The 13,853-nt window shown below is 36.4% G+C and overlaps 1 protein-coding gene across 2 annotated transcripts in view; it reads left to right on the top strand.

Annotated features, from left to right (window-relative positions):
* The window catches only part of MAGI2 (membrane associated guanylate kinase, WW and PDZ domain containing 2), a 1,312,517-nt gene that overhangs the window by 827,032 nt on the left and 471,632 nt on the right, over positions 1-13,853 (top strand). For both annotated transcript variants that reach the window (XM_063101323.1, XM_063101322.1), the window contains exon 5: positions 13,581-13,791. In XM_063101323.1, the coding sequence (XP_062957393.1) occupies positions 13,581-13,791 (211 nt within the window). The remainder of the gene's footprint in view (positions 1-13,580; positions 13,792-13,853) is intronic.

Here is a 13,853-nt window from a genome sequence, read left to right as displayed (position 1 = left end):
TAATGATTTTCCAGTCTCAGGTCAGAAACATTTCTCTCTCTGCCATACATCATCTTGATGATGGAAATCAATCTAATTATATCTTTAGAAATGTAGTCCTATCCTTGACAATACAAAAATAAAAATAAAATAATAATGGCAGCTCTCCTTTAATGAATGCATATAACGGGCCAGGCATATAGTACATATATTATCTCTAATCCCATAATAATAGTATGCTTATTTTATGAATGAAATCCTGAAACTTAGCTTAAGGTGCTTAACTAAGTTAAGAGTTCATTTGGTGGCAGAGGTGAGATTTGGATACAGTAATATCTGAATTGTCCTCTCACCAGCACATTTTCCTGAGCTGTTAACCATGCTGAGGACAAGGTGACTTCTGACCTCCACAAGGTAACTCACAGTCCTTTAGCTCAGTGTATTTAATCTACATTGCATTGCAATATATTTGTCCTTCACTAGGTTCTGGCAGTGGTGTTAGATCTAATGCTTGCACATATGATATATCCTCATATCATTTTACACATTCTGTCTTTGCAGTGATGTTTGAAATTTATATCCCCAGGAAACCTTCCCTGACATTAACCTCACCTATATTTAGACATCTTTATCTTTCTGTTTGTCTTATTAGAGTTGACATCCAGCCCCACGGCTTCAAATACTGTAGATTTACCTGCAGCCTTCACTGCTCTCCTTCCTTTCAGGGCCATATTTCTAACTACTGCCCACTGGACAGCTCCACCTAAACATTTCTTCTGTAACTTAAATGTAGCACATTTCATTTAAACTCTTCTCCCATATAACAAACAAGCAAACCAACTCACAAAGTCTTTCGCCTGATTTCTCTAATTCTTGTGTTTACCCAGATTCCTCAGAATTATCTTTGATGTTTCTCTTCCTCTGGCTTTATATTAATTATTAGGCACAAAAGATCACTGGGCCTTCAGCTTTCATCCTTTCTTCTAAATATTACTGTCCCATCCTGGAGCACTGCCTTACCAACCCGTTTGTGGAGCACAGTGCCCTAACTGACCTGCATGCCTCCTTCCCTATCAAATTATCTTTTATCCCTCATCTAGTAAGGATTCTTGAATCAACTCTCGGTCATGCAACTGTCCTTCTCAAAACTTGAATGAGCTTCTGTTTCCATGGTTCAAACTCCTTGGGCAACCATTCAGGTCCTCCTACATTTGACTAGAACATTTCCGTTGGCTTTGGCTCCTATTATCCCTATATAACCTCTCTTCTCTCATCCATACTCCACACTCTAAACATTTCCACTTCTCTGATCAGGCCATACCCACATTTGAATCTTCTCTTCTTTTATACAAAATCCAATGAAATTTTTGATAGTCCCTCAGAATCACTTGCTGACTCCCACAATGAAAAGTTGAAACTGACCATCTCTGAATTACTGTAATACAATTTCCACTTTTTATTTATTTGGAAGGTATTAGTTAGCCTGGTACTTATAGGTAACTTTTCATAATGTGCGTGTCTGGTATCCCCATATACATTGTAAGCATTTTTAGGACAAGGAATATTTTTACTTTTCTGTTTATCTGTCTCACTGATTAGCATATATCTTTAAATATTTCAAGTGCTTAGAAAATCTTTATTTTTTCAGACAATCACAACTAATCTCTAGAGAATGCCAGTTTTACTGTATCGATAAGATTTGATTTCTTTCATGCTCATTTTACACTATTCAGTGTCTTTAATGTGCAGTTTCCTAAGTTTGAAAGATATGAGATTTCTGATTTTACACTTCTTCAAAAGTTGTATAACTAAATAAAATTATGCAGAAATGTATTTTAAAATGCATATTCTTAGAGATAGAATCTAATCTCCCTAACTTTGAAAATACCAAAAATAGATAGACAGTTAACAGATAAGTAGATAGGATTTTTTAGAAGATTGAACTCTTGTTCAGAAAAGCAAAGTCCTGTAAACCAGAGTGATAGGGTTAAGCTTTCTCAGATTTCTTTTATTTCATGAGTTATCTGCTAAACTTTTCCGGAAAGTAATTCACTATTATCTTGTAGCTTCCCCTCACCAGCTATTAATAAGGCTAGTGCAAAGAATTAGAAATGCACATATATTTTAAAAGCAGTTAAATCTCTCTGTTAATACACACATACACAATGCCGGGAGGAACAGAGCCCGTGAGAGCTACCTTCGCCAACAAAGGGAATACAGTATGTGTACACAGAGCTGCCTTCTCCAGGCCCCCAAGCCCGCAATTAGTGCAAATGAACTGCATCTCCCAGAGAGCAAACAGAGTATCCCTTATGTGATCACCAAGTGTCCTCAGCAATGATCTCAGTTCACCATTAGGGACCCGCATCCAGGTCCTGTGCCGCTTGGCACGCTAACTGTGCATGCACCATCAGTCCTGGTTCTGTGAATGAGATCCTGTCACTGTCAGAAGAATTATGTCCTCCCTAGTGAATCTTGCTGTTTTCCTGGGAATAATGCCCCACTCTGAAATCACCCTAATGCCTATTCCCTGCTTATTTTTGTGTGGGTTCACAGAGACTGCGAATTGTGTATCCACCCAGATCTTTATCTTTTTTTTTTTTTTTTTTTTTTTCTGAGGAGGCTTAATTTTATGTTCCCAAATACAGCACTGGGTTTTATCTCTCCATTGGATGGGAAAATTTCTGGGACTATTTTAAACTAACCTTCTAAAATTAGGTATTCCATTTATGAATGAGGGGCATTCCATCTTTTCTTAAAAGGATTATTTGAAAGTTAAAACTGCCTTAATTGTAAATGCTCTGAGTATCTAAGTGTGATTACAAAGTAACGAGATGATCGCTTTAGAGTTTGCGGTTATGAGCTGTAGTAGTAATTAAAATATGAAATAAAGACTGGTTCCAGGGTTGTCATTGTAAACCAAGGCAGATCCACTCTTTGATTAAACTGAAAGTGATGCATTTATGTGAACCTCTTCCTGCCCTCAAAGTGACTCAGCATTTTCAGGAGCTTGCACTCAACCTCCATGGAGAGTGTTTTTCTACTTCTCTGAGGGTTTATGTAACTTATGTGTCAGAGAGGTATGATGCATGAATGAGGAGCACACAAGAACAACAAAGGTAACACCTCGTGTTTGCATAGCACTTACAGAAAGCCTGTGGACTAGTGGAAATGTTTTAAGTTTCTTCAGGTTCTCCAGGCATTCTTAGAGTCTAGGCTTTTTTCTAACCATAATTTCTAGGTCTGATTTTCAGCAGCATCCTTGTGTTTCTTATCTCATATTTCTCCACAGAGAGGTGATTATAACTCTTGGTGTGGAATCCCAGCTATTTTATTGTCAAAGATGGCTCTGGTTATTTCTGGCAGAAGGCTGGCCCTTCCAAAGAGGGAAGGTCCCTGGATAAGGTCTCTGAGCATCCATTCCTTCTACATGGCTCCATCATTAGGAACAGCACACTGATCTTTTTCTTCCTAATTGACTTCTTGCTCTCATCAAAGAAATACCTTGACTCCAATTTGGCCCCAAAGAATAGCACTTGAATTATCAAGGTCAAGATGAAATAAAATCATCCTCCTTTTCTCTTTCAGCCCCTTTGAAGTTCCTGAAACTTCAGAAGGTGACATTCTGTTTCACATAGTTCTAGTCTCCTGACTTTTTTTCAGAATTTTGAAAGTGAGCTCTAAGAAATATTGTATGTGCATGTACTATGTTTTATTTCATATTGTGCTATGGTCTTTAAATATTTTCAATATTTCTCACCCCAAAGTTTGTTGAGAATTTGGGGGACTTGTTTCTGTATGATAAATATTTTTAGAATTTATTACATTACGAAAATTACATAGCATATACAATTTCAGAGCTCTAAGGATTAATTTTATTGCCATTATTCCAGTCTACTTTTATTAAAGTGTTGAAAATTAAATATTTCAGAAGGAAGAAAATATACTAATCAAGGCAACTCTTCTCCCCTGTTAATGGAAGATAATTTTCTCTACTAATCTTTCCAGTGATTCTTTCCGAATTAATTTATCTCAGGAAGTAATTTTCCTTGTCATCTTCCACTCATAGACCTTGAATTTTCCATTTTTATGTTATTCCATATTGTTATTTTAGTGCTCCAAACAATTTGTAACCAACTGTGGGTTTTAGATATAGATGAAAAATAATTTTTGAGGCATTGAGTATGCTTTCTTAATAATTCACATTTCCCTGACTAGTCCCCTGAATAAATAAGCTCCAATTTGCTTATAAATATTACAGATAAAAATCATTTTTTCACAGAATTGGGTATTTCTGTTTCCTAAATTAATGTACCATCTTGAAAATCAGAAACATAGTTAACCATTATGCTAACCTTTCGTAACTCTAATATTTTATTCTAGACTCATGTTTCTCTCTTTGCCTCAAATAATAGAGAGAAATATTTGTTAACATCTCAAAAAATATTTCATATAAACACACACACACACACACACACACACACATATTTGCCACATTGTTTAAGGGCCACCCCTCCTCATTCTCATTTCTTATATGTTAAGAGCTTATAATTAATTTTTTTAGGACTTAGAACTACTGTAGAGTCCAAAACCACCGACTAAAAGTCAGTAATCAATGTGCATAGTAAAATCTCTGAATGACCAAAAAATAATCATCTTTGCTAACTAGATTACTGGAGCACTGAGAGTAGCAGCAGGAGGGAAATCTGCTTTGTGCTGTATTTACCCTTTGTACTTTTGGATTTTGTACCATGTGCATGTTTTACTATGTCAAAAAGAAAGTATTTTTTTTAGATGAACAAAAATTCACTAATCATACAGTGTGCAAACATTTTAGCACCCATATTATAATTCCTCTTTTCATTTTAGAACGTTTAGGGAAAGTATGAAAAATTGAAAAGAGCACTCTGAGCAATAATCTACAATCGACTTCCTTTGATTAACTGGCTATATAGAATGCAGGAAAACATTCTGAAAACAGAAGGTCCTCCACTTTTCACTATGGGATATAGTTTGTTGTAAGGCCATGATGAAAAATCAATATTTGACAAATAATTAAATTATGTTAAAATAAGATAAATACTCAATAATCATAATTTCTCTTTTAAAAAATTAATTACGGTGATTTTTTTTTTCTTTTCTAAGTATCAACCCTAAAATGTTAATTCATTTATAAGAGCCTGTCGTTCAAATTTTAACTAAGAACTTCAGGTTTCAGCAGTGAAGCAAGCAGTCCTCCCACTGCAATGTATAATAAAACCTTGGATCAATACCATGAATGTACTTTTTGATGGGATTGTTGGGTTTGCAAGAAAGCATGGAGAAATCTTCAAGCCCCACCACATGTACTCTTGTGGCCACTGTGACAAATGAGCAGAAACCAGAGTGGGAAGCAATCAGTTATAAGCAGACTTGAAAGTCAATGTTGCCCAGGAGTATAGAAGAGACTAAGACTTGGGCTAATGTAAAACTGGGCAGCTGTGCCTCTGATTCTGCTTTAAGTCAATACCCTCAAAGGTGCCAAAGTGTTACCACATTCATAGCTCAGTAGCAGCCCCTGGTGCCCAGAGAAAGCAAACGCAAAACTCTGGAGGAAACAATAGAGAACCTGGAAAAAAATGTGTGGTTTTTGAGGGTTATTTTTCCTCCTTTAAATTACTTAACTCTATTGCAAGTCTCAATTGAGGAAGAAAAGTTTAACTTATGCAAACCCCTTTTAAAGCAGAAATGCTACCTTTGTGTATATCTTCTTTTAGCACTTGCATTATTTTTTGATAGCACCTAATATCCTAAAAATCATAGAAAATTAACCAGAAATTTCTTGTTTCTGTAAGCAGATACTATTTGGATCGCTTGACTGATTTAACTGCTCAATTTATTTTGTATTCTTAGTAGAATTCAATGGTAATAATGTATAACAACATTTACTGAACACTTACTATATTCTGATAGTTTACTCTTCTAAGCACTTTATATACATGCCACATCTAATCCTCATAGGTAAGTAATGTCATTTTCCCCATTGTACAGTTAAGGAAATTGAGGCATGCACAGAGTGAGGAAATGACTTGCTCAACATCACAGATTCAAAGCTGGGCAGTCTGACACAGCCTTAGTAGTTATGTTCTGGGGCTCCTTGTGGAGAGTGTTTGTTGCTGAGACTTGCTAAAGAAAAAGTAATAATTGTTTAAATCTCAAATTGTTCCTATTCTCTTTTCTTATCAACTATATATATGTTTCTCAGTCTTTTTTTTTTTTTTCTCAGCTAAAATGTTCTCCAGGCATACTTACTTCCAAAGAAACAATATGAAGACAAGGGGGAAAATTATTGTATTTATTAAAATTTGTCAATAGCCATTAGAACTACAAATCACAGAGCTCTCTCACAGGGTGAAATAAATTTTGGGAAATTCAAATTTGATGACAGTTCAGAGAAATAAAATTGACAATTTTCTACCCAGCTTAAAAACAAATTCTTCATTAATTTCTTTCATTTCAAAGGGTGGCAGTTACAAAAAGCTTCATATTAACTACATACATAGACCATGTCAAGTGAAAATATGGATAAGATGTACAATAGCTATTCTTCTTGAAATAGTTTTATCTTGGTTTCTTGTTATTCTTTAATGAAACTGGGTGGAAACATTCAAAACCATGGCATTCTGATTTATCCTTGGTCTTGCACTGGAAAGGCAATGTGTCAGATTCTGGTAGGGCTGTAAACAGGCAAGCAACTAGAATGGCTACTGTGCTTACTTTTGTAATATCAAAACCTTACATTGAACCAAAGGTATAGAAATTATAAGGACTAAACTGAATGCAAAAATGCACACATTTTATTCTCTCCCAATTAAATGTCTTTCAGTCCCTGTACTTTGTATAGATCTTTGAGCTCCTTTGAATTTATTATGGAAAAAAAGGAAATCATATTTACCAAATCCAACAAAATCCTTAGGGTAGGAAAGATGAAAGAAATTATGTTTCTTAATTCTTTACAACAGTAAAACTGTAGGTAAAATATGGTTTTTACGGATTATTGTTTATGAGACTGTATATTATAAGTGTCTGTTTTGTGCCTCAGTGTTTCTATTGAATTTCTAGGAAATCTAAGCGTCCTGGTCCCAGGGAAAATGTCTTTCATCATTACAATCCTGTAAGAAAGGTGTTCCTTCTTTATTGAAATACTGTGTTTCTATTGTTAGTACAAAAAAAAATCTTGCTCTGCTTTGCAAGACATCTAAGTGACATAGAAACGCAATGTGGAATGCTCCAAAAATACCAGTGTTTGAAATAGTCTGTTCACTTCAGTAGCAAGCATTTTAAGGAAAAGTTACATTTTACATATCCAAAAAATATTATTTTTAGATTTAACATTAAAACCATACTGAAAAATGTGTCTTGGAAGTCACAGAGGACAATTTTACTTGGTCACCTCCTAATCAAGCAATAGATTCACACAGCTACAAAAGTAAAGCATGCATCGGTTATTTGGCTCCCTCTCTTTAGTCAGAATTTAAATAGTCCAGGGATTCTCAAGCCCCAGATCTAACATGTATATGAGTTGTGTGAGGGCATGTTTGCATGCATATATTTCTAATCTGAATCCATGGGGCTGGGGGTACTGGCAGGAATGGCTGACGCAGGCACCCTTGGTTGGCATGTAAAATCTGGTTCTTTTCCTCCCTTTATTGTTATAAGTCTGTTATGTTCTTAATGGGTAGTTTCTTAACTACTTATCCAATGCCCAACATATCTGATTTTTTAAAATTTAGGCCATATGCAGAAAAAAGATATAATCTGTTATCCAAAATAGCAAAGTTAAATTCTATTTCCCTTTTTAATCAGGAAAACAAATATGGTGTAGCATGAAACAGTAACTTGCAGTCCCAGAGGTGGTAAATATTGGTTCAGTGAATTGTAAGATGAATTCATCTAATACACCATTTTATGAGTTGAGTTGTGTTCCCCATAAAGTCACATGTTAAGGTCCAAACTACCAGTATCTCAGAATATGACTTTATTTGGGAAGAGAGTAGTTGTAGATATAATTAGTTAAGATGAGGTCATACTAGAGTAGGGTGCGCCCTTGATACAATGTGACTGATGTCCTTAAAAAAAGGAGTAATTGGGAGACAGATATGCACACAGGGAGAATACCATGTGAAGACTGGAATTTTGCTACCACAAGCCAAGGAACTACCAGAAGCTAGGAGAGAAGCGTGAAAAAATTCCTTTTCGGGTGCCTGCAGGGAGAGCTGGCCCTGCCAACTCTTTGATGTAGGACTTCTAGCTTCTAGAACTGTAAAACAATAAATATCTGTTCAAGCCACTCCATCTGTGGTATTTTGTTATGACAGTCCTAGTAAACTATTACATACTCATATCATTTGGACCGCATTTTCCTTGACTGCACGCATTTAGTAGGCTCTCAATAAATGCTTATCTAATTAATTAATTAAGGCCATTTGTTAGTAATATAGGAAATATAAGACCAGTTCCTTCTTCCACTGGCTGTTAGTATTGGAGTTCCTCAGACAGCTGACTTAGGTGCTCTTGTTTCCACTCGCTACACAGTCTTCCTAGAAAATTTTATACAACTCTTTTGTGTCATTGGGTATCATTTAACAGATCATTATTGTGATACTCTGTATAGTTATCCCAGGTCAGGGGAGTAGTCCTGCTCCCCCTCCATGTTGCCTTGCATGTCTAGGAGGGGGCTGAATTTGCACTCCACTGGACCTTGGCTTACTCTACCTAAAAGAGGTGGAGTGACTTATTGGAGTGATACAACTTGGAAGAATAGCCTGGACCTGCATTGTTCAGTTTCTCTCTGTCTTCTTCTAAATGTTCTGTTTTGTTCCTCTGGGAACAGGTTCTGTCCCTGCATGGAAGGCCTGCCATGGTTCAATGCTGCTAATAGGTAAATTGGTCTGATTCTGGGTTTCAATAGAAGCCCTTGACCCTCACTATAAACTATATCACTAGATTGGCCTTTATGAATAGTAAATGTGAGAATGTTATGGTTTTCCATTTGCTTTCCTTGTTTTTTGTCTTATTTTGTTCAGAGGCAGGTGCTACTTACTCTCAACCCAATTCACAATAGCCTGATAAAAAGGGGTTTTTTTCTCTCCTGTTAAGCTCTTGTCAAGTATCTTGTACATTATAAGTGTTTAGTTCATGTTTGCTGATGTAATGATTTCTCGATTAAGTAAGAGTAAAGAAATAAATGAATAAACAAATGAGTTAGATAAACTGGGATAACTTTGCTCAGTGATCTCTGACACATCAATCAATTCTATTAAAGACTTCTCCAAAGACTCCAGACTTTTTTCCCAAGGGATGTCTTACATTTCTCTGGAGAATTTGATAATATTACATAGCTGGAGAACAGAGTATATTTGTTCATGGCTAAGCTTCTTGAATGAATTCTCTGTCAGCATATTCTATATTTTCTTTTCATTCATTCTTTAAGCCATTCTAGTTTGGCTTCTCCACCCATCACTCTACTGTAAATACTGCCACAACCAGTAGGTAATGTCACCAGTGGCCCTCATGTCATTAATTTCAATAGATTTTAGGTCCTTATCTTGCTGAACTGTTCAGAAGCCTTGGTCACATTTAGGTGTCTCCTCCTCCTTGCCCTTTGCTTGGCTTCTGTGCACAAAGGTCTGCTGGTTTTCCTGTTACTTCCATGGCTACTGTTTCCTCATCTCCTTTGTCAGTTCCTTCTCTCAGTGATTGTTAAATGTTGCAGTTCTTTCAGGAGGTGCTCTAAGGATTCTTGTTTCCACTTCTCACACTGTCTTTCTTGATAATTTCATTTACCCATGGCTTAAATTATGACACAATCTAGCCATATGCTGTTGTCTATCAAGTTCACTCTACAAGAACTGTCCGACTTGACGTCTCCATTGTAAGTTTAGCTTGGGCCTCTAACACAGTGTGCCCAAAACTATGCCCACAGTCTTCCCCTCACCCCCCAGAGTCCTGCTGCTCCTCCCATGTTTCCTATCTCAGTGAAACCCAGCTTTACCACCCACCAGGTTTACCATGACTTCTCCCTTTTCTTTATCTCTCCAGTATTTATTTTTTGAAAATCATACAAAATCTACACTCAAAATATTTTTTAATTCACTTCTCTCCATCCCCATGCCACCACCATCTCTTGTCACCTCAAATCCCAAGAATTAAGGGGATCTTTGTGGAAATTGAAAATCTAATACTGTCACCCTCCTCAGTAGCGTGCATCAATACGTTCTCATTGTTCTCGGGATACAGTCTCGAATCCTGAGCATACTTTATAAAGTCTTGCCCAATACGAGCCTTGTTTACCTATCTTTCTCCCTTACTTTTCCCTGAAATAACTCTCAGATTTGATAGTATGTTGGAAAAAAGGCTTTCTTTTACTCTTTATGTGAGATTAGGTGAATGCATATGTGTAAGATCCCATTTTTCTCCTTAGGTAGCACTCATCACATTTAAAATTGTTTGTATAAAAACTACACATCTTGATGTATTTTTAGTTCCTTGAGAGCAAGGATCATGCCTCTCTTGTTCACTCTTTGTTCCTCAGTGCCTGGAACCTAGTGCTTAATAAATATTGATTAAGTGAATATCAAATTAAGGAATATGCCCAAAGCATGACCTTGCATTTTAACTTTCCAATGCAACATGACATTTGGTATGTTCCATGTACATACCACAGTGTGTTCCATGCATCAGTAATTATGTGTTGTAATAAGCTACAGCAAAGAGAATCTGAAGAGAACAATGGTGTTTTCTCTTGCTGTTTCTTTCCTACACAATTTACAAAGGTGAAAACTATATGAGGAATAAGCTGAGAGAGTACATCACTAAGGACCATATTATTTTTATAAACTCCTCTTTTTAAGGGCAAAACACTGAAGGCTTGTAAAATGTTCTCGTGCTTCCTAATTCCTAATAGAAACTTTAATATTGTTCTAAATTGACCCAAACAATTGATTTTGAGACAAAGATAGCATTCTATTTTAATTTCCTCATTTAAATTTTTTTTTTAATTTTTAAAGTTATAAAAATAATAGATAGCCAATGAATGGAAAGATATGAAAGAAAACTTCCCCCCACCTCCATCCAAATTTATTGTCTGAGGTAAATGACAATCTGACATACATCCTTCCAGACTGTTCTAATGCTCATATAGATATATACAAAATTATATACACAAGCCAAGAGACCTTGGTATTTGCTTATTTAGAAAAATAGGTTTAACGATGTACATTTCTCTGCAACTTGGATTACTCTTTGAATAATTATAAGCACCTTTCCAGGTCAATAGATTCATATCTGATTCCTCATTTTTAAACTACATTGTTTTTCGTGGTAATGATAAACAGAGTTTAGTTAATAATATTTTTGTTGATAGGCGTTCATATCATTGCCCAGGTTTTGCTCCTACAAACAATAGTGCAATAATTATTATTATATAGGTATCCTTACACAATAATGCCTTTATTTCCAGAGGATATATTATCAAAGTAGGATAACTGAGTCAAGGTGTATGTGCATTTATATATGTATATTTTTAATTTTCATAGCTAGTGATTATGTTCCCAAATGACTGCAGAATTTCATACTTCCGAGATGGCTGCCTTACCCTCACCTTGTCTCTCACTGTATTTTTATATTTCAGTAGTGCTCTCCTTCTAGTTTCTGGGTTAAGCTGTTCCCTTGTAGGAACTTCCATATTATACCTTTCCTCTTATTTACCCTAAGGATGTTTCTTTTTGTAGATGGTCCCTACTCTACTCCTCCCTGACCAATAAGACTCATGGTCTGTCCTTAATGGCACAAAAGCTAAATGGGAAGAAAAAAACCTCTGAATAGCTCAGAGAAAATATGCATTATGGGATATTTCAAAAATGTCTCTCTTATATAATTAAGCCTCTGACTTGACTAAAATATTTGACCAATAATCTCATCCCATGAAAAGGTAGCCTTTAAGATTTTCTCACTCACTCATTCTTTGATATGCATCCTGATGAAGCCTTTAGAATGTCCTTACTTCCCTACCTTTCCTTTACCCTCTAGACCCTGAGCTTTCCTTGGGTAAAGCTCATGCCATTACTATGCTTTTTCTTCTCTTTTAAGAATCTATCTTTCTCACACATTACTAATTTCCAGAAATCTGATCCTCCTCCATTTACATTTAATATGTATTATGCAGGATTTATTTCTTCCTACTTTTTATCTTCTTTTTTCCACCTGCTTTGAGATCCCTGCTTTGATTTAGTCATCATGATATGGTCAGGATGATTCCTCACACTCCTCAGTTAAGATACATGAGTAGGATACAGTCAGAACGTTTGCATGTTCAAAAGTGACTTGTTTTGCCACAATAGATGAACGATGCAGTAAAGTTCTTGGGTTGTTGTACTTTTCCTTTTTATCTCAAGTTACTACAGATGTTGCCCTACTGTCTTTGAGCTTAGGGTATTAGTGATGGAAGGACGGATGCTCTTCCGTTCCTCTTTTCTTTGTCAGTAATCATGTTTCTTCAGGAAGGAGGCTACTTATGTTGCTTTTTAACATTGTAGTTGGAGATTTCCACTAGATTTATCCGGGGATTTGTATGTTTTATTAATCTGGCCTCAGATTTAGTAAACCGTTTCACTTTACAGACTCAAGTGATTCTTTACCGTAGATAAATTTTCTTCTGTTATTAATTGACTTATTATTTCTTCCCCATGTAGTCCTATTTCTCATTCTGGAACTCATAGTATTTACATGTTGGGGATCTTGGGTCTGTCCACCAAGCCTGTTATCAGTTCTCTTAAGGTATCTCTTTTAGTTTTTGCTCTGTTGTGTTAGTTTTCTATTGTTGCTGTAACAAATTACCGCAGACTTAATGGCTTAAACAATGCTAATGTATTATTTTACAGTTCTGTGGGTTACAACTCTAACATGAGTCTCAATGGGCTAAAATCAACGGCAGGACTGGGTTCCTTCTGGAGTCTCTAGGGAGGAATCCATTTCTTTACCTTTTCCAGCTTCTAAAGGCCGCCCATAATGGTTTGTGATCCCCTTTTTCTGTCTTCAAATCCATCAACATTGGATCTCTTTGACCATTTTTTAGTAGTCCCATCTCCTTCTTACCCTCCTTTTCTGCCGACCTCTTCTACTTTTAAGGACCCTTGTGATTTCATTGAGCCCACCTGAGTAGTCGAAGATAACCTCCCCATCTCGACGTCCTTAACTTAATCAGTCTGCAGATTCTCTTTTACCATGCAAGGTAACATTCACATGTTCTAGGCATTTGGACATGAACATCCTTAGAGGGCCATTGTTCGGCAACCTGTATTGTGACATGGTTCTTACATTGCATCTTTCAAACCTCCAATTCAGTGCAACAATAATTAGCTGAAGGCTAGAGAAGAATGATGAGTGAAAGGAGAACTCAAATAGACCTAATGATCATTTTCAGAGCTGTTTGCGATTATGCTTTTTCAAAAACATTTCCTGTCAGCCTTCATAGAGCTTATTCCCCGGTGCAGCATACTCCACACTCTTTCCAGAGTTACTGTGGCTGGCGTGACTCACCATATGCTCCTGTTCTCTTATAGAATCCAGCGAACACGAAGACAAGAGTGCAGGTGCCTCAGGGGAGACACCTTCCCAGCCTTATCCTGCACCAGTGTACAGTCAGCCTGAGGAGGTGAAGGACCAGATGGATGACACAAAGCCAACTAAACCTGAAGAGAGTGAAGACTCAGACCCGTTGCCTGATAACTGGGAAATGGCCTATACAGAGAAGGGTGAAGTCTACTTCATTGAGTGAGTTTTACACATTTCCTTGAACATTGCCATGAAAATCATTGCAAGATCTAAATGATGTA

This window comes from Cynocephalus volans, chromosome 6 (genome assembly GCF_027409185.1).
Source record: "Cynocephalus volans isolate mCynVol1 chromosome 6, mCynVol1.pri, whole genome shotgun sequence".
Taxonomy (NCBI): domain Eukaryota; kingdom Metazoa; phylum Chordata; class Mammalia; order Dermoptera; family Cynocephalidae; genus Cynocephalus; species Cynocephalus volans.
This window is presented reverse-complemented; position numbering and strand designations above follow the sequence as displayed.